This window comes from Salvelinus alpinus, chromosome 10 (assembly GCF_045679555.1).
Source record: "Salvelinus alpinus chromosome 10, SLU_Salpinus.1, whole genome shotgun sequence".
NCBI classification, from domain to species: domain Eukaryota; kingdom Metazoa; phylum Chordata; class Actinopteri; order Salmoniformes; family Salmonidae; genus Salvelinus; species Salvelinus alpinus.
In genome coordinates this window covers 34100737-34122651 of record NC_092095.1, presented here as the reverse complement: position 1 = coordinate 34122651, position 21915 = coordinate 34100737, and the positions used below count along the sequence as shown (strand labels likewise).

Sequence of the window (21915 nt, the reverse complement as noted above, 5' to 3'; positions counted from 1 at the left end):
CCAACACTCTACAGCAACCTCCATGTTTTTTCCCTCTGCCGGGGAAAGTTTGAGTCATTTCAATGGCTGTCATCCTTATAGCACAATGTGGCTCTCCGTTTGATCCCGCTAATACAGGCTTAAAAGGGATACTTCAGGATTTTGGCATTGAAGCCCTTTATCTACTCGTGGATACCATTTTCTGTGTGCAGTTTAAAGGAAGTTGCTAACTAGCGTTTGCACAGTGACTGGAAGTCTATGGGTATCTGCTAGCATGCTAGCATGATACCAATAGAGTTCCAGTCATTGCCTTTAATGCTAGTTAGCCTTGGCTCGCGAAAGTACCTTGAACTTCCTTCATACTGGACACGGAGACATAAAAATGGTGTCTGCAAGTTCATCTGACTCTGGAGAAGTAGATAAAGGGCCTCGTTGACAAAATCCCGACGTATCCCTTTAATGTATTAATTGTATGCAGAGATGACATTGATACTCTGGCATCTGCTGTGCTGTGACTAAAACATACGGCAGTGTCCTCACTACCGCTCCACGGGGCAAGGGCAGCCGCTGACGCTGTCTCTCTCTGCTGTCCTCCGCTGCTGCTGCTGATATATGTTGCGTCCCGAACGGCACCCTATTCCCTATGGAAGTGCACTACTTTTGACAGAAGCCCTATATACGGAAAAGGGGTGCCAGTAGAGACGCAGCCCTAATCTCTCTGTGTCGCTCCCCTCTCCTTGTTCATGCTGCTCTCCTCTCTCTGCTTCATCTAGTACGCGCCACAGGTTCCAGAGAGCTATTTGTCACAAGGACAATCGTAACGTGAAATCTACTGTCAGATAGTAGGCTAGAGCTGAGCTCGGACAAGAGGGCAAACCCCGTACTCTCGAGGCCAGGCAAGGCCAGTTTGACCAAAGCAGAGTGTGCGTCCCAACTGTTACCCTATATAGTGGACTATTTTTGACCAGGAGTCTATAGGCCCATCATTTGGGAAGGGAACAGTCTCTTATATTACAGTATTTACAGATAGCCTCCAGTGATGCTTTCATATGTACTGTAATGAATCAATATATATTAATCTCCTATCTGGGCAAGCGGGAACTTTTTTAGAGCCCACTAGTTAGAAAGAAAAAAAAATATGGCACATTCTTTCCTCTCTGCTTTGATAAATTGGAGTGTCACATCAATGCCTCATTCTGGGGTAGGTGTGACAGGCGTCACTGTTTTGATGGAGGAGCATCATTACAGGCAGAGACCTTTCACAGAGGCAATGGGAGGGGGGACTACCTTCCCATTGTATCAGAGAAGTGATCATCACTCACTCGTTCCTTACGCAGCTACCATGACAAATAGCTTTGGGCCGTGATACGCCGCTCATGATACGCAGCTCTACAACCAAATCTGTACTATCTGAATGAGAACACATGTAAATGAGTAGTGCTGTGAGGGTACAGAGATCTTTCAGGGATATGGACCTAATAGGTACTATACTATACTTTACTATACTGAACAAAAATATAAACGCAACATTCAACGATTTTACTGAGTTACAGTTCATATAAGGAAATCAGTCAATTGAAATAAATAAATTAAGCCCTAATCTAAACATAGGCCCACCCACTTGTGAGCCAGGGCAACCCACTGGTCTTTTTCCCCACAAACAGGCTTTATTACAGACAAAAATACTACTCGGTTTCATCAGCTGTCCGGGTGGCTGGTCTCAGACGATTCCGCAGGTGAAGAAGCCAGATGTGGAGGTTCTGGGCTGGTGTGGTTACACGTGGTCAGTGGTTGTGAGGGCGGTTGGACGTACTGCCAAATTCTCTAAAACAACATTGGAAGCGGCTTACGGTAGTGAAATAAACATTCACTTCTCTGGCAACGGCTCTGGTGGACATTCGTGCAGTCAGCATGAATGCAGTCAGTCTCAAAACTTGAGATAGCTGTGGCATTGTGTTGTGTGACAACATTTTTGAGTGGCCTTTTACTATCCCTAGCACAAGGTGCACCTGTGAATTGATTATGCTCTTTAATCAGCTTCTTGATATGACACACCTGTCAGATGGATGGATTATCTTGGCAAAAGAGAAATGCTCACTAACAGGGATGTGAACAAATTTGTACACAAAATTTGAGAGAAAAAAGTTTTTGCACGAATGGAACCATTTCTGGGATCTTTTATTTCAGCTCATGAAACATGGGACTAACACTTTACATGTTGTGTTTATATTTTTGTTCAGTATATACAACTCCAAAAAATTCTGTTAAAAACATCCCAATTTGTCAGTTGGGTCACAAACAACTCATTGAGTTCTTTAAGTTGGGTTATTGATGCTGGGAGAAAAATAATATAATAATAATAATAATAATATTATAAATTATTAAAGAAAAATAATATAATAAATCCCAACGTGTGTTTTGTCCACTATTTACCCAGCACTTGGTTGTTTTTAAACCAACATTTTTAAGAGTGTATACTAGACTAGACTAGAGGTCGACTGATTATGATTTTTTAACACCAATACCGATTATTGGAGGACCAAAAAAAGCTGATACCGATTAATCGGCCGATTTTTATATACAGTGGGGAGAACAAGTATTTGATACACTGCCGATTTTGCAGGTTTTCCTACTTACAAAGCATGTAGAGGTCTGTAATTTTTATCATAGGTACACTTCAACTGTGAGAGACGGAATCTAAAACAAAAATCCTGAAAATCACATTGTATGATTTTTAAGTAATTAATTAGCATTTTATTGCATGACATAAGTATTTGATACATCAGAAAAGCAGAACTTAATATTTAGTACAGAAACTTTTGTTTGCAATTACAGAGATCATACATTTCCTGTAGTTCTTGACCAGGTTTGCACGCACTGCAGCAGGGATTTTGGCCCACTCCTCCATACAGACCTCCTCCAGATCCTTCACGTTTCGGGGCTGTCGCTGGGCAATACGGACTTTCAGCTCCCTCCAAAAATGTTCTATTGGGTTCAGGTCTGGAGACTGGCTAGGCCACTCCAGGACCTTGAGATGCTTCTTACGGAGCCACTCCTTAGTTACCATGGTTGTGTGTTTCAGGTCGTTGTCATGCTGGAAGACCCAGCCACGACCCATCTTCAATGCTCTTACTGAGGGAAGGAGGTTGTTGGCCAAGATCTCACGATACATGGCCCCATCCATCCTCCCCTCAATACGGTGCAGTCGTCCTGTCCCCTTTGCAGAAAAGCATCCCCAAAGAATGATGTTTCCACCTCCGTGCTTCACGGTTGGGATGGTGTTCTTGGGGTTGTACTCATCCTTCTTCTTCCTCCAAACACGGCGAGTGGAGTTTAGACCAAAAAGCTCTATTTTTGTCTCATCAGACCACATGACCTTCTCCCATTCCTCCTCTGGATCATCCAGATGGTCATTGGCAAACTTCAGACGGGCCTGGACATGCGCTGGCTTGAGCAGGGGGACCTTATGTGCGCTGCAGGATTTTAATCCATGACGGCGTAGTGTGTTACTAATGGTTTTCTTTGAGACTGTGGTCCCAGCTCTCTTCAGGTCATTGACCAGGTCCTGCCATGTAGTTCTGGGCTGATCCCTCACCTTCCTCATGATCATTGATGCCCCACGAGGTGAGATCTTGCATGGAGCCCCAGACCGAGGGTGATTGACCGTCATCTTGAACTTCTTCCATTTTCTAATAATTGCGCCAACAGTTGTTGCCTTCTCACCAAGCTGCTTGCCTATTGTCCTGTAGCACATCCCAGCCTTGTGCAGGTCTACAATTTTATCCCTGATGTCCTTACACAGCTCTCTGGTCTTGGCCATTGTGGAGAGGTTGGAGTCTGTTTGATTGAGTGTGTGGACAGGTGTCTTTTATACAGGTAACAAGTTCAAACAGGTGCAGTTAATACAGGTAATGAGTGGAGAACAGGAAGGCGTCTTAAAGAAAAACTAACAGGTCTGTGAGAGCCGGAATTCTTACTGGTTGGTAGGTGATCAAATACTTATGTCATGCAATAAAATGCTAATTAATTACTTAAAAATCATACAATGTGATATTCAGGATTTTTGTTTTAGATTCCGTCTCTCACAGTTTAAGTGTACCTATGATAAAAATTACAGACCTCTACATGCTTTGTAAGTAGGAAAACCTGCAAAATCGTCAGTGTATCAAATACTTGTTCTCCCCACTGTATATATTTGTAATAATGACAATTACAACAATATTGAATGAACAACGAACACTTTTTTATTTTAACTTAATATAATACATAAATAAAATCAATTTCGTCTCAAATAAATAATGAAACATGTTCAATTTGGTTTAAATAATGCAAAACCACAGTGTTGGAGAAGAAAGTAAAAGTTCAATATGTGCCATGTAAAAAAGCTAAAGTTTAAGTTCCTTGCTCAGAACATGAGAACATATGAAAGCTGGTGGTTCCTTTTAACATGAGTCTTCAATATTCCCAGTTAAGAAGTTTTAGGTTGTAGTTATTATAGGAATTATGATGCGTCGACTATTTCTCTCTACACCATTTGTATTTCATATACCTTTGACTATTGGATGTTTTTATAGGTACTTTAGTAAACAGCGCTGTGCTTCAAGCATTGCTAAGAGCTGCTGGCAAACGCAGTAAAGTGCTGTTTGAATGAATGCCTACGAGCCTGCTGCTGCCTACCACCGCTCAGTCAGACTGCTCTATCAAATATCAAATCATAGACTTAATTATAATATAATAAGCACACAGAAATACACACCTTTGGTCATTAATATGGTCAAACCCGGAAACTATCCTTTTGAAAACAAAACGTTTATTCTTTCAGGGAAATACGGAACCGTTCCGTATTTTATCGAACGAGTGGCAAAACTAAGTCTAAATATTGTTGTTACATTGCACAACCTTCAATGTTATGTCATAATTATGTAAAATTCTGGCAAATTAATTATGGTCTTTGTTAGGAAGAAATGGTCTTCACACAGTTCGCAACGAGCCAGGCGGCCCAAACTGCTGCATATACCCTGACTCTGCCTGCACTGAACGCAAGAGAAGCGACACAATTTCCCTAGTTAATATTGCCTGCAAACATGCATTTATTTTAACTAAATATGCAGGTAAAAAAATATATACTTCGGTGTATTGATTTTAAGAAAGGCATTGATGTTCATGGTTAGGTACATTTGTGCAACGATTGTGCTTTTTCCGCGAATGTGCTTTTGTTAAATCATCACCCGTTTGGCGAAGTTGAAGTAGGCTGTGATTCGATGGTAAATTAACAGAAACCGCTTTGATTATATGCAACGCAGGACAAGCTAGTTAACCAAGTAATATCATAAACCACGTGTAGTTAACTAGTGATTATGTGAAGATTGATTGTTTTTTATATAAGTTTAAGTATAATGCTAGCAAGCAACTTACCTTGGCTCCTTGCAGCCACAAGGTCCTTTTGATGCTGCACTGGCGTAACAGGTGGTCAGCCTGTTTCCTCGTGGATTGCAATGTAATCGTCCATAATCGGCGTCCAAAAAGGCAGATTACCGATTGTTATGAAAACTTGAAATCGGACATAATTAAATCGGCCATGCCGATTAATCTGCCGACCTCTAGACTAGACTATACTACACTACTTTAGGTCTCCTGTAATGTATCAAAACTTCCAAGGTTTAATGATAATACCAACACACCACTATTTATCAGAAATGTAACGTAACGATTCAGTGACAAAAAACAAAAACAACACAGAGAATTCAGATACAATGATATCATTGTCTATTCTCCTGAGGAAAGTACAAAGCGACTTGGCAGGTCTCAGCCCCACTGTCTGTCCTGCAGACGTTCTCATTTAATCACTGAGCGTGCATCCCAAATGGCACCCTATTCTCTACACAGTGCACTACTTTTGAGACGGGACCAATAGGGCTCTGGTCCAAAATAGTGCACTATATAGGGAATAGGGTGCCATTTGGGAGCCATCCTAAGAGAGTGGGTGCCTGAAGACAAAGACTGCCCTGCTCAGTAACAGAGGGCACTGCTCTCTAATGCCTACCCTACTGACAGGACAGGGGAATGGAGGAGATTATACAGGCATCCATCTTACATTTTCCCCTCAGGTAAACAAGACAAGGTCACTCCTGGATATATTACCCTAAAAGGATGAACAACTGTTTGGGACATAATGTGATTCTATGCAGTTCGTGGGCTTGAATGAGCATTCTATTAACATAAAAACAATCTATTACAATACCACAACAGAAGCAAAACCTTTTCTCTTTTCATTTTGAGTCCTATAGGTTAGTACCTATTCACATATCTTCAACTCCAAGGACATGCATGCCAACATTGACTGACAATGCAGTAGCTCATATTCATGATGGGTAAATGCCTCTTCATTTCTTACCACCAGATGGCAGTCTTGCTATTCTGTGCCACTAGCTCAAACAGAGGAGACAAGTGATGCGCCACCATAAACTAACTGCCTTACAGTAGCCACCCCATAGGTCCAAACCATTCATCTAGTATTCAAGTCCATTTAACATGAATGGTTATTCTATTATTCTTACAAATTATGAGCATTGCATATGTAGCCAACAACAAGCATAATGCTTGATTCAGTTGCCAGCCTATGGCTCATAGATGACAGAAAACATGTACTGTTGGAAACATTGAACAGAGGCACATCCTTTCCACATATTGGGGTGTCCTTAAAAATGTCTGCAGGACTCCGGTCTATAAGGTTGTCAGTGGCCTGAACAGAGGCAATTAGGTTACTCCATATCCTGTCTGTGTCCTTGATATCAGTTACATAAACCCCCCTGGGGTTGCCAGATTTGATAGGTGGCACAGCCAATAACTTGCTTACGTAACCCCTTCCCTCCATTAACGGGAGAAAACATCATTTGCGGATGAAAATAAAAAAAAGTCTCTAATCAAGAGAATGAAAAAGGGGTTTCCTGCCCCTGCAGACCCAACCACACCCTTTCTTTCAAACACCCCACCACCACTACCTCCACCCCTATCCCTATGGAGAGAGTGTCAGTGTCCCAAATGGCATTATGAGAGAGAGAGAGAGAGAGTGTGTGAGTGAGTGAGAGAGTGAAAGTGAGTGTGTGAATGAGAGAAAGTGAGTGTGTGAGTGAGGGAAAGTGAGTGTGTGAGTGAGTGAGGGAATGTGAGTGTGTGAGTGAGAGAATGTGAGTGTGTGAGTGAGAGAGAGAAAGTGAGTGTGTGAATGAGAGAGAGAAAGTGAGTGTGTGAATGAGAGAAAGTGAGTGTGTGAGTGAGAGACTGTGAGAGAGAGAAAGTGAGTGTGTGAGTGAGAGAAAGTGAGTGTGTGAGTGAGAGAAAGTGAGTGTGTGAGTGAGAGAATGTGAGTGTGTGAGTGAGAGAATGTGAGTGTGTGAGTGAGTGAATGTGAGTGAGAGAATGTGAGTGAGAGAATGTAAGTGTGTGAGTGTGAGAATGTGAGTGTGTGAGTGAGAGAGTGAAAGTGAGTGTGTGAGTGAGAGACAGAAAGTGAGTGTGTGAGTGAGAGAATATGAGAGAGAAAGTGAGTGTGTGAGTGAGTGAGAGATTGTGAGAGAGAAAGTGAGTGTGTGAGTGAGAAAAAGTGAGAAAGTGAGAAAGTGAGTGTGTGAGTGAGAGAATGTGAGTGTGTGAGTGAGAGAATGTGAGTGTGTGAGTGAGTGAGAGAAAGTGAGTGTGTGAGTGAGAGAATGTGAGTGTGTGAGTGAGAGAATGTGAGTGTGTGAGTGAGAGAATGTGAGTGTGTGAGTGAGTGAGAGAAAGTGAGTGTGTGAGTGAGTGAAAGAAAGTGAGTGTGTGAGTGAGCGAAAGTGAGTGTGTGAGTGAATGAGAGAATGTGAGAGAGAGAAGGTGAGTGTGTGAGTGAGAGAAAGTGAGTGTTTGAGTGAGAGAATGTGAGTGTGTGAGTGAGAGAATGTGAGTGAGAGAATGTGAGTGTGTGAGTGAGAGAATGTGAGTGTGTGAGTGAGAGAAAGTGAGTGTGTGAGTGATAGAATGTGAGTGTGTGAGTGAGAGAATGTGAGTGTTTGAATGAGAGAAAGTGAGTGTGTGAGTGAGAGAACGTGAGTGTGTGAGTGAGAGAATGTGAGTGAGAGAAAGTGAGTGTGTGAGTGAGAGAATGTGAGTGTGTGAGTGAGAGAATGTGAGTGTTTGAATGAGAGAAAGTGAGTGTGTGAGTGAGTGAGAGAAAGTGAGTGTGTGAGTGAGAGAAAGTGAGTGTGTGAGTGAGAGAATGTGAGAGAGAGAAGGTGAGTGTGTGAGTGAGAGAAAGTGAGTGTGTGAGTGAGTGAGAGAAAGTGAGTGTGGGAGTGAGAGAAAGTGAGTGTGTGAGTGAGAGATTGTGAGTGTGTGAGTGAGAGAATGTGAGTGTGTGAGTGAGAGAACGTGAGTGTGTGAGTGAGAGAATGTGAGTGAGAGAAAGTGAGTGTGTGAGAGAGAGAGAAAGTGAGTGAGTGAGAAACAGGGAGAGAGAGTGAGAGGGAGAGAGAGAGAGGAGGTGGGCGAGAGAGTGAGAGGGAGAGAGAGTGGGAAGCCAAGTGAGACCTTTCACATAAACACAGCAGAGAGTGGGAAGCAGCAGCAGGAGATATTACATAATTCTTATGTAAACCAGAGTTTGAGAAATGGCAGATGCTGTATAGCCAGGCTGGTGTAAAATGCCTCATCGGTCAATGCAAAGACCTACCGCAGAAATCACATAACTAAAACTCCAGCAGTGGATGTTGGGCATTAAAAACGTGTACATTTATGGCTGTTTGGGATGCATTTCATTCTATTTTCCTGTTATACTATTAATAAATGTCCAGAGCACTTAGATAAGGCCTCAGGAGATGTATGGTAATCTGATAAATCCTACAAAGGGTTTGGCAGCACTGAGTATACATCCCAAATGGCACCCAAATTCTTATATAGTGCACTACTTTTGATGGGCTCTGGTAAAGAGTAGTGCACTACATAGGGAATAGGGTGCCATTTGGGATGCACACTGAGAACGATTCCATTTTGGACAGAGGGCCTAAAATCTTAAACAAATTAGACTGCAGTGCCCTTCAAGCTTTTATCCCTGCAATTATACAGTATCAGTTACCATCCCCTCAATGACATTCAGCTCGGTTCAACATTATTTATGGAGTCCATGACGCAGTTGTAGTCCTTTAGAGACTACTCCATCTTCTTGCAGAGTTGGACTTAAAGCAGAGGGTGACCGCACCACCACTACTCCCACTGGTTGCTGACTGAGTGGTCCGGACCACCACTGCTCTTAACCTCCTCCATCCTACCATAAAACCCCCATGGGCAGTAAGAGTCACGGGGCACTTCTCTATGTCTTTCTTTCTTTTCCTCTTTCTCTCTCTCTCTTTATTTCTCTGCCTCTATTTCTCTTCCCTCGTCCCCTGTCTCTGTCTGCCCTCTCTCTGTGTAAGAAGGAGCAAAGTAAGAGTGTTCTTGACATAGCAGTTTGACTGCAGCACTGAGAGATGAGAGGTGTAATGGATGGAGCGTACAGTGACCCCGATGAGCCTCTGAACACTCTGAACACTCGCCCACATGAATACTGGGATTGAGTCACCATGCCAACAGGTGTGGTGTTGGGGAGATGGGAGAAGAGTGGAAGGCACTCAAACAACGTGCGATATGAGCATTTGGAAGGAATAGGCGAGACTCACAATTAGAAGCTTGATGAAAAAGTTTTGTAGATCATTTCAAGGAAAGTAACATAAAATCATCACAAAATGTACCTGAACTATTATTATAGTTTTTAAAAGATATCTCTTTTGATGATGTGTACATTTGAGTCTGAGCATGGTGAGAGCTCTGATAACAAAGAGGGAAGATTACGATGAGACAAGAAAAACATGCCGGAGAAATTTAAAAAGAGCTTGACAGCTTGACGAATAGGCAGCGAAACATGTTTTGAAACCCAGTTCCCACTATGTGTTGGTTTAAAGTTTTAGACACCGCAGCCTCATACTTGTGTGAGAAGTGAAAATAATCATGTCCAACAAGATGGAGAGGGAGAGGGGGAAGGGAAAGAAGGTCAGCTTAACCGCTGTTATGATAAAACAATTGAAAAACAGTGTAGTTACTTAAGTTCCTGAAAGGTCTGCTATTCCTGCGGTCCTCTTCCAGCAAACATCTAAAAGGGGATACTATGTCTGCTCTTAGCTTTGCCATTCTGACCCCGGGAACAACCTTTCCCCTCTTGCTTTTTCTTTCTCTCTCTACTTTCTCTCTCACATCCTACATCATGTCTAGGTATCTCTCTCAGCAGGGTTGTGTCTCAGACGTACTGTAGTTGCTTGTCTGACCCTCATACGTTCCCCTTCGCTCCCTTTTTCTTTCCCTTTCTCTCTCTCCCTCTACTTGACGCTCCTTTCCCTGTCCTAACTTCCCGCTCATGTCTCGGCATCTCCCGCAGTGTCGTGTCTCAGATGTAAGTTACTGTAGTCGCGCTCAGTCTAATTGAGTTTGGTCACGAAGACTGAGAGCGTTGTAGAGGATGACGACAGTCAGTCAGAGGTGGTCGGCCTAATGAGCCCGTTGGCATACCCAGGAAGGGGGGGGGGGGGGTTGAGGGGAAGTAGGGGAGCCATGACATATCACTGCTGAGAAGACCATCACCACCACCCTAATCCACACAGCAACTCTTCACTGATCATATAAACACACGGTAAAAGCAAATGTGAACTTCCCTTAGCCTCAACTCAAACACCTTCTCTGTGCCTGAGAGAAAGCAGACGGCAATTCCACAACCTGCCATATTGTTCTGATCCCACTCTGGTTTCACCCCTGCTATGCTAAAGAGGAGGCGATCTGTATCTCCTCCAAAAAAGGAAGAAACAGTTCTGCCGAGGAGCCCATCCTTAACCCGTCCTCTCCCTGTCGGTCCCCGCAGGTCCGCTGCTCCAACAAAAACCTGATACCGCGAGTGCTTCACGTACACACTGTGTACCTCAGAGGGTCTGCTTTATAACAGGCCACAGCCAGCCACACTCAAGCACTGAGTGCAAAGCTACAGGGCCACCGGTGCCGGCAGTTCACAGAGATCGTTAACATACTGTACCCAAGCACTGTTTACCAAAGGGGCTTTCGTTGCAACATGCAATGATTTATATCAATGACTTGGCAGTTTTCACTCTTACGCCAATATGAACTTTACTGGCTATGTACTGTCAACCATAGAAGTAGAACGTTCTAATTATATGCGGTAAACATCCAGTGCAGACGTGATGTCATAAGTGTCCGATGGCCAGATATTCTAGCGCATACAGAACGCCTGGCGATATCATCACATTCATACCATTATAGTGACCTAATGCCCCTCTCTAACGCATTCAAAGGGTACTGTCTCAGGATTACTTTCACATCCCCACCCGCACTTCCTAAATCAGATTCTCACTGCCAACCACTGGGATCACTGGCTTTTCAGAAAATCCAGACCTTCCAAGACACTGAGGTGATGAATACCTTTTAGGTAACCTAAACGCAGGGTGTTTGTTCCCCTTACCTGTCGCACAAAGCTGTTGGTTGTTGTATCTGAAGAGGTGCTTCCATCTGATCCTTTGAATCTGCCTTTCCTCCGTGCTCCTTTTCCATGTGACTTCAGTAAGGGGAGAAAACAGATTTATTTTTATTTTTAAGACCATTATCAGCAGGTAACACTAAAACCTGGATAACAAAGGGTATGACGTGTTGACATATGGGGTATGACATCTTATGTGGGTCGTAGCAGCTGGGGTCTTCGAGTGGGGGGTGGGGGTGTCTTCCCAGGAGATTTTGTTTTGTTGAACGACTGTGAGAAGGTTTTTCAACTCCAAAATGCATGAAAATGTAATTATGTTCTCAGAAATTCAAAAAATTATAATAATTAAAAATATATATTATTTTAAATATTTTATTTTGGGGGAAGAGTGGCGGGGAATATAGGGGAAACAATGAGTGTATTACTATGGGAAAAGATTCTGGTGGCACTGAAGTTAGTTTTCAAGTAATTGGAAAATAAAAACAATGGACATTATTGCACGGGGCTCATATGATCAATAGTTTATATACTGTCTGTGATCATAATAGGCTACACCTCAGGAAACTGCACTACTGGGTTGAAGTGCTATGTTGCTAGTAGCAACTGACAAAACACCAAATCTGCTTTTATTCCAACACATTCCCCCAGGACATGTAAATGATGAATATAAAAAGAAAGCTATTCTGTTGGTTACTTAGAAACCAAATCCAAATCAAATCAATTCAAATGTTATTATGTCTAGTCTATTTACTCTAAAATACCCATTTTGGTGCAGGCACTCAATATGCAGTGACATTAGACAACGTTGAATGCCATTTCTAGTGCATATATTTGCTATTTCTTTTTATAAGAGCAGCCTAGTTGTCATTGATCATTCTGAATATTGAATTCACTACATTCATAAACAGATAGGCAAGTGGAAATAGTACAACATCCAGTACTTATCATAATTGCAATCTGCTCTTTCAGTAGTTCAAAACCAAGGCTATTATATACTCCCCATTGGAGAACCCTCTGAAGAACCCTTTTTGGGTGCAGGTAAAACCCTTTTGGTTGCAGGTAGAACCCTTTTGGGTTCATGTAGAACCATTTGTACAGCAGGTTCTACATGGAACTAAAAAGGATTCTACCTGGAACATTAATGGGGAAAGAATGGGGTTTTGGGATAAATGCCAAAAATAAGATCTGAGATCCTATCAGTCAGTTAACATGACCTTTATGAATTATATAGCCTTTATGTGCTTTATGTTCTTGTTTTGATTACATAAATGCTTCAAAATTCACAAAAAGTGACGTTAGCTGATGACGTTATATCATAGAACAAAACGTATAAAATCTCCTAAACCTGTGTTTACCACAGACCTTATTTTCAGAGTTAATCCAAAAACCTTTTTTTATTTTTATTTTATCATTCATTTCCCCATAGGCTTTGGCCAACGAGCCACGGTGGAGTTAATGCCCACAAAACGACACATTTACTATCGCTCTCTATACTGTGGCCTGTAATGTAAAATTATTCAGACATCTTAACCACTGATCTGGTCAAGAGACCATCTAAATATTTTCTTAATCCCATCAAAGCAAACCCCATTTTAACTGTGTGGATTTCATATACAACCCCCAAGGCTAATAACGTACTGGACTGGCCATGCAAAAAATACAAATATTTACTGATGCATAAACGTAAGAAATGTATTGCCTAATAAACCAGTTGGCTAGGTTCACCAGGTAAAATAATCAGGCTCCTGCAATTCAATGGTCTTCAAACGAATGACAGCTATAACTATGTAACACACCTGAAACAATAGTAGCCTAGTTGTTTAACTTTTTACAAGAATATTCGTCCTTATTATCCAAAAGGTAGGCTATACTACCTGACATAACGCAGGCTCCTCCAACGTTTTGGTCATGGTTTACTGATTCGTTACATTTGGCGCCAAGCCAAGATGGTATTGGAAATTAAGTATTTGCATCTATTTTTGTTGGATAACTTCATAAATGGCAAGTTATTTATTACCATACACATGCGACATAGGCATAGAAATTATCAAATATTGCAACTGTACATACTTGTAGCCCAGGGTTTTCGAGCGAATCCATATGTCTGTCCAAAAGTGAGTGAGTCTTTTGCAAGTTATTATGGACCATTTGACATTCAACCGTCGATCGATCGTTGAGATAGACAATCAACTTGTTCAAGGGTCGGTGGTCAAGCGTGACTCCCGCTCTCTTCAAAATTTAGAGCAGACATTTTTGTTTGACACGACTTTACGTCCAAATGAATAAAAATAGTTGCGTGAAAGAGACTTTTGTGACCGAGGAGTTAAGTGACTAGGCTATTTTCCTCAGCCACTCTGCCATGCAGTCTTGAAGTTTGAGTCAGACCACAACCGGGAAGACTTGGGAAGGAGGAGCAGTTTGCGTTTAAAAAAAAAACGTTTTTCTAATGGGCTTGTTTCCTCCCTTTAGGTAAAAAAGAAAGAAAGAATAAGACTGCATGTCATTGAACAGCTCAGTCACTTAGCGAGTATCTGCCCCTCACTCCCACGTTAATTCACTGTCAGCCTTCCCCCACGTTCGCACTCAACTGGTTACAGGTTCTCTACTCAGGTAAGCTTAAGCATATCGAGCAAATGCACAGGTGTAAGCGTTGTCTCAAGCAAGGAACATCTAGACTAAGTCTGGTTGCTCGACTTAACATTTGCAATGATTTGAACTTTCTTTTGTAAAATAATAGTTACTTTTATGATTGGGTTCGAACATAAATGTAAGGGGGAAAATCTAAAAGCGTCACACGTTGATAATTGTTTGTAGCCTAATAAATCTCGTTCACCAGACACTTCTACTCATGCACAATTATCCTGCGGATGAGGTTAGTTTGTAATTGACTCATTTCACAATAAGAGTTGTTTTGGATAAAAACACATTAAATGTTTATGTTTCGCAATAAATAGCCTTACATAAAAGGACATGCTACTGTCTTTGCACTATAGCACATTTACACGCCACAATGTGCAAATTATGGGGGCCAGGGAATGAGACATTAGCTCCCCTAAATGCAACAAAAGTCCAACATTGGTGGGGGGGATGCTTATGACTATAATTTTTTGCACTGCTACAGTGTTAAATATGAAAATAAAAGCTTATTCCAAATTAAACGAACACTCCCACCACTCTGTCATGATTTAAACCTTTCAATTGAATTCATCTCTCTACTCCGCCTGTCTGCTAGTTTGGCTAACACCTAACTCTCAAAGTCTTCCTGACTTCAGAGTCTGGAATGGCTCTTTGATGTTGTTGGCACAATGAGTCAATATTGAAGGGGGCTGGGCTTTTACTGGTTGGCTCTCTGTGTCTTTCTCGCTCAAACGCCTACATGCACAGCCACACACAGAACCTGAGCGCAGCCCTCTTCCATTACAACGGTTTTCAAATACAAATATCAAGAGGTCTCAACCCTTGTGAAAAATTAATATTTAAGAGAACCAATCAAATCCCTCGCTCAATTTCTGAGCTACTAATGCATTAAAACGTCTTAAGGCTAGGAGGCAGTATTTTGACGTCCGGATGAAAAGCGTGCCCAAAGTAAACTGCCTGTTACTCAGGCCCAGAAGCTAGGATATGCATATAATTGGTAGATTTGGAGAGAAAACACTCTAAAGTTTCTAAAATTGTTAAAATAACTGATAAAATTACTGATTTGGCAGCGAAACCCCGAGGACAAACCATCCAGGGGGGGGGAAATTGAGGTCATAGGATTTTCCAAAAGGGTTTCTATAGGAAACCCTATTTATTAGGAACCTGGTTGCAGTTCCTATGGCTTCCACTAGATGTCAACAGTCTTTAGAAATTGGTCGATGTTTTTCTTTTGAGAAATGAGGAAGTAGTGCTGTTCTTTGTACGTGTCAATCTGAAGGTCCCTAGTCTTTTGTTGCGCGTGAAGAGGAGCGCGCTCCTTGTTATTTTTCTTCGGTATTGGAAACAGATAATCCCGTCTTAAATTTTATTGATTATTTACATTTTAGGATACCTGAGGTTGGATTAGGAACATTGTTTGAAATGTTTGGACCAAGTTTACAGGTAACTTATTAGATACTTTGTAGTCATGTTGGGCGAGTTGGAACCGGTGTATTTATGAATCAAACGTGTCAAATAAATGGAAATTTTGGGGATATAAAGAAGGAATTTATCGAACAAATGCCCATTCATTGTGTCAGACATTTAGGATTGCAAAAATAAGAAGATCTTCAAAGGTAAGCCATTTATTATATCGTTATTTCTGACTTTTGTGTCGCACCTACCTGGTTGAAAAAAGATTTGCATGTGTTTGTATGCGGGGCGCTGTCCTCAGATAATCGCATGGTGTGCTTTCGCCGTAAAGCCTTTTTGAAATCAGACACAGCGGCTGGATTAACAAGAAGTTAAGCTTTATTTTGATGTATTACACTTATATTTTCGTGAATATTGATATTTCTGTAGTTTGAATTTGGCGCTCTGCAATTTCACCAGATGTTGTCAAATCGATCCCGCTAAAGGGATTGGCGCTTTAAGGGATCAGAGTGTCACAGCTCTCCCTGCTCTGTAAGTCGTGGGTCGAGTCAGCCATGCTACCTGTCGGCCTTGATCTCTGTCTGTCTTTTGCTTTCCATAGTGAACTTGCAACATTGTATCGACTGGGTCCCAAATGGCTGGTGCATAGTGCACTCTTTGGATGCTGGAATTATTGGAGTGTGCAGGTATCCTCATGCGCAGGTAGCCTACTTTTTAAGTGATTTGTTTGACAATAAGATGAAAACATCATGACTGCTTGTGTTCATGCCACATTAAAAAGTAATATATTTTTACCGTTAAAATACGTCTTCACTATTTGGCCCATGAAAATGTTTTGTGCACAAATAAGAAGTCCTGTGAAAAAAGGGATTCCCCGAATGAAACAAGGGACCCCCCCCCCCCCCCCCCAACAAATGCCACAATATAATTTGCTCACTGCACACACACACAAATAAAATTGTATTTGTCACATACGCCAAATACAACAGGTGTAGACCTTAACGTGAAATGCTTACTTACAAGCCTTTAACCAACAATGCAGTTTTATGAAAAAGAGTTAAGAAAATATTTACTAAATAAACTAAAGTTAAAAAATAAAAGAGCAACAATAAAATAACAATAACGAGGCTATATACAGGGGGTACCAGTACCGAGTCAATGTGCGGGGGTACAGGTTAGTCAAGGTAATTGAGGTAATACTGTATGTACATGCAGGTAGGGGTAAAGTGACTATGCATACATAATAAACAGCGAGTAGCAGCGGCGTAAAAAAGGGGGTATCAATAAAAATAGTCTGAGTAGCCATTTGATTATCTGTTCAGCAGTCGTATTGCTTGGGGGTAGAAGCTATTAAGAAGCTGGGAGATAGAATGTAAAAAATATATGATTTATCTTCACTCTATCTGTCTTTTCATGCTTCATCACCAGGAATCCTATTCCTGTCAAAGCCAAATGTCACCACTAAAACGTTTTCTAATACACAATGACAGTTGCCTTTGTCATGTGCAAAATGACTGATACCTCCTGTAAACCGCCCCCAAACGCCTCCTCTAGCAGTATGTTGTTGGTTGTTGCTAGGACAAAACTCAGTGCCTTTATTATTCATCATTGCCCTCTAGTGGTTTTATATGGTTCAACAAACCAGGCTCTTTTCCAATTCCTCTTTCCTTGATTCCTCGCGTCCTCTCTCCCAATCTCCTTCTTAAAACTCATTGGAGGAACAGCTCCTAGGGGAGGGACCTTGAATCTACTCTGCCAATGCTCTTTGAGAAGGAGGGGAAGAGAGAGGAAGCGAGGAATCAAATAATTGAGATACACTCTGGGAGTTGCTACGCTAATTAATGACAAGATTTTGCATGAAAGTAGAGTCTGTTCTGATCGGATTGCCTTTAGACTGTTCTTTGTATTATGATCCATATACAGCAACTTACAAACAATAATTACAGTAGGCCTATACTCTGCAGCATATTGTAATTGTGATTTCCTGCGAAGGTTCAGTGTTTCAGAGTAAGAAATGTAGACATCGGTGGAAAGGGGGTTTTATGGGTTAAGTGGGCACATTTTAACTCCTTACCATTGGCTCAATACCATATCTCCTGACACATCAAAACCTGACTCTAACCTCACACACCAGACACGCAGGTCAACATCTACAAGTGGGTTAGCACGTACCTTTGGCACATTTACAGTACATAAAGCACAATGGGTTATGTATTGAGTCAGAGCAGTAACCCGATTTTAAATCCGAAAGGATAACATCTGAGTGCATCGCTGACATATCCCATTGTATATCTGTCTTAGCCTTTCCCCTTAGCTCACGTCTATGCTCCCCCTGTCCTCCTGACCCCTGACCTTTACTCTGCTTTGGCGGCTCTTTGCTGAGTGAGTGAGGATAGCTGCGGATACAGAAGTGCACTCACAGCCCAGATAAAAATCCTTTCCTTCCTACATCCCGGCAGCGAACACCTTTTCAAAACACACACACAAGCATGTCAAAGAGGGTCTTTTAGAACAACATACATGCACACATAGACACACACAAACCAATAAACCTGGAGCTTTCCTGGAAATTCCAAAGGGGATGGCATTCCCAAAATTAGCTAAATAAATTGCAAGTATAGGAGAAAATGCCGTGAACTTCCTCCCATTGTTGTGGAATGACTCGGAAAGCTCTAACAAATAGAGTCAGCAGAATATTCACGACTTTGACACCAACCATAAGCCAAATCATCTAAGCACTATCTACTGTATTTGCAGATCTGAGGTTATACTGTTGTTATTATGAATAAACATATTGTCCTTATTGTATAGTTACTGGCAGATGACTGCCTCCAGCTTGTGGACCAGACTTTTGTGAAATGATGTTACTGTACTGTATCGAGTACTCAACATTAACCAGTTACTGCTCAAAGAGAGCTTCTCATCAGAATTGTACATAAACATATCTTGTATAATACCGAATCATAGTTGTGGCCTTATACAGTAGATTCAAGATCACAAATGTATCTATTATCTCATGAATATAGTATAAGTGAATATTTTGTATACAGTATGCTTCTCTCTCTTTTGCCCCTCTCATGCCCCTCTTCTACCTTTTCCTTCCCCTCCTTCTCTAGGCCCACTCTGGCCTTTGAGAGAGGGAGCACAGTACAGCACTGTGTGGGCAGGATCCCTCTGGAGTCTCCAGCTTGTTGAGTGTGGATTAGTCAGCCCAGACCAAGAGCTTTCTGCTGGATGAAGAGAACAGTACAGGCCGCTCAGGTGGGTGGAACTGCCCCCGTTTGACTGCACACAGTGTTCACAGTGTACAGTGATCAGGACTGAGAATACATGTCTCCAAAATAGAGAGCTGACAGGCAGTGTTATTGTATAACCAAATAGAGACAATAATTGATTTAGAAGGCGTATCATATCAACAGCAGTACAGAACCAAATTCCCTGACATTGGTTATAACTGAACAGAGCAGAGCAGTATCAAAATACCACCAAACAGGGCAGACCTGACTAGAGCTGATCAGAACATATTCTGCATACTGTATAACAGAACAAAAGTACGGTAACAAACTCTGATTTCCATTCTGGTCAGGCCAGACAAGAAAGGGGCAGCACATCCATTACAATGTCAATACCCAGCAGCAGAAAATTGGTAGATGATACAAGTGTTTAACATAGTGGGTGAGCTACAGTGGTCCTCTGTGGCTCAGTTGGTAGAGAAGGACTCTTGCAATGCCAGTGTAGTGGGTTTGATTCCTGGGACCAATATGTAAAAAAATGTATACATGCATGACTGTTTGTCGCTTTGGATAAAAGTGTCTGCTAAACGGCATATATTATTATATATAGGTACAGTATGTTTGAAGAAAAGTTTTGTTTTATTGATTGTCACATTTGTATACATACTAAGACTAGGTGATTTCCCAACCGTCCCTCCCCAACATGAGTGATTAACAAAAAGGAGATAGACATGATAGACCTTGGCCGCAACACATGCATTAGGCATCCATCTCCGAATCAATAAGAATTGGGCTGAGTAAACAACCATCGTTTCTTCAATCTTTTTGCTTGCGCTTCCCGATACCTAGGAAATATCAGCTGCTAACTAAGGTCACTTATTGAGACCCCAAAGTGCTGTATTCAGAGTATTATACCGACGACCAATTATAGATATTCAGTAATGGAGTTTGTGTTCCAAGTATTTACTTCAAATATATTATCTTTAGTTTTGATCATCTATGTTAGTGAAAGAAATAAGGTTGAGTCTTGGTTTGGCTTCCTAATCAAATGGGGATCAATGGATGGTTTGATTGTCAACAGCAACAGCCTTATATCATAATGAAGATACAGGTAAGCTGCCAAAATAAAGGAAACACTTGAGTAAATGAGGGATACAAAGTATATTGAAATCAGGTGCACCCACACAGGTGTTTGTTCCTGAGTTAATTAAACAATTAACAGCCCATCATGCTTAGCGTTATGTATAAAAATGCCCAGTTGCCCATTTTTTGTCTACCATGGCTAGAAGAGATCTCACTTACTTTGAAAGAGGGGTCTCAAAGGAGCATAGGGGGTTTAAAGCAGTGTGTGTGTGTGTTTCTCTCACTCAACAGATCTCAACCCAACTGAACACTTTTGGGAGATTCTGGATCGGTGCCTGAGACAGCATTTTCCACCACCATCAACAAAACACCAAATTATGGAATTTCTCGTGGAAGAGAGGTGTCGCATCCCTCCAATAGAGTTCCAGACACTTGTAGAGTATATGCCAAGGCACATTGAAGCTGTTCTGCCGGCTCGTGGTGGCCCAACACCCTTAAGACACTTTGTTGGTGTTTCCTTTATTTTGATGTTTACTTCGGAAAGTATTCAGACACCTTGACTTTTTCCACATTTTGTTAAGTTACAGCCCTATTCTAAAATTGATTAAATAAAACAATTTCCTCAGCAATCTACACACAATACCCCATAATGATTTAGCAAAAACAGGTTTTTGTACATTTATTATAAACAAAAAACAGAAATACCTTATTTACGTAAGTATTCAGACCCTTTCGAAATTGAGCATCCTGTTTCTATTGATCATCCTTGAGATGTTTTTACAACTTGATTGGATTCCACCTGTCGTAAATTCAATTGAGTGGAGATGATTTGGAAAGGCACACACCTGTCTATACAAGGTCCCACAGTTGACAGTGCATATCAGAGCAAAAAACAAGCCATGAGGTTGAAGGAATTGGCCGTAGAGCCGAGACAGGATTGTGTCGAAGCACAGATCTGGGGAAGAGTACCAAAACATTTCTGCAGCATTCAAGGTCCCCAAAAACAAAGTGGCCTCCATCATTCTCAAACGGAAGAAGTTTGGAACCACCAAGACTCTTCCTAGAGATGGCCGCAAACAGAGCAATCGGGGGAGAAGGGCCTTGGTCAGGGAGGTGACCAAGGCCCTCTCCAATAAGTGTTCAGGGAGGTGGTTACTCTGACAGAGCTCTAGAGTTCCTATGTGGAGATGGGAGAGCCTTCCAGAAGGGCAACCATCTCTGCAGTACTCCACTAAGTAGGCCTTTGGGCTCCCGAGTGGCACAGCAGTCTAAGGCACTGCATCTCAGTGCTAGAGGCATCACTACAGACCCTGGTTCGATTCCAGGCTGTATCACAACTGGCCGTGATTGGGAGACCCATAGGGGTCGTCCGGGTTTGGCCGGTGTAGGTCGTCATTGTAAATAAGAATATGTTCTTAACTGCCTTGCCTAGTTAAATAAAGGTTAAATAGAGTGGCCAGACAGAAGCCACTTCTCAGTAAAAGGCACGTGACAGCCCGTCTGGAGTTTGCCAACAGGCACATAAAGACTCTCAGACCATGAGAAGCAAGATTCTCTGGTCTGATGAAACCAAGATTGAACTCTTTGGCATGAATGCAAAGCATCACGTCTGGGGGAAACCATGCTGGGTGGATGTTTTTCAACGGCAGGGACTGGGAGACTGGTCAGGATTTGAACCCAATTGAACATCTCTGGAGAGATATGAAAAAAGTTGTGCAGCAATGCTTCCCATCCAACCTGAAAGCGCTTGAGAGGATCTGCAGAGAAGAATGGAAGAAACTCCCCAAATACAGATGTGCCAAGCTTGTAGCGTCATACCCAAGAAGATTTAAGGCTGTAATCGCTGCCAAAGGTGCTTCAAAGTAAAGGGTCTGAATACTTATGATATTTACATATTTCAGTTGGTTAAAAAAAAAAAAGAGCAAAAATTTCTAAAAATCCAATTTTGCTTTGTCATTATGGGGTATTGTGTGTAGATTGTTTTATCATCAAACAATTTAATAGATTTTAGAGTAAGGCTGTAACGTA

The 21915-nt window shown here is 41.8% G+C and overlaps 1 protein-coding gene and 1 long non-coding RNA gene across 5 annotated transcripts in view; one reads left to right on the top strand and one right to left on the bottom strand.

Annotated features, from left to right (window-relative positions):
- The window catches only part of LOC139531972 (voltage-dependent L-type calcium channel subunit beta-2-like), a 101856-nt gene extending 88134 nt beyond the window's left edge, over positions 1-13722 (bottom strand). For all 4 annotated transcript variants that reach the window (XM_071329023.1, XM_071329025.1, XM_071329028.1 and 1 more), the window contains exons 1-2: positions 13592-13722; positions 11507-11599 (exon numbers count right to left, since the gene is read on the bottom strand). In XM_071329023.1, the coding sequence (XP_071185124.1) occupies positions 11507-11599; positions 13592-13669 (171 nt within the window). In that variant the 5' untranslated portion in view covers positions 13670-13722. The remainder of the gene's footprint in view (positions 1-11506; positions 11600-13591) is intronic.
- Positions 13723-14032: 310 nt separating this feature from the next.
- Positions 14033-21676, top strand: LOC139531975 (uncharacterized). The gene is made up of 3 exons (XR_011666462.1): positions 14033-14131; positions 18688-18832; positions 20179-21676. It is a non-coding gene; the product is annotated as an uncharacterized lncRNA (long non-coding RNA).
- The last annotated feature ends 239 nt before the right edge of the window (positions 21677-21915 follow it).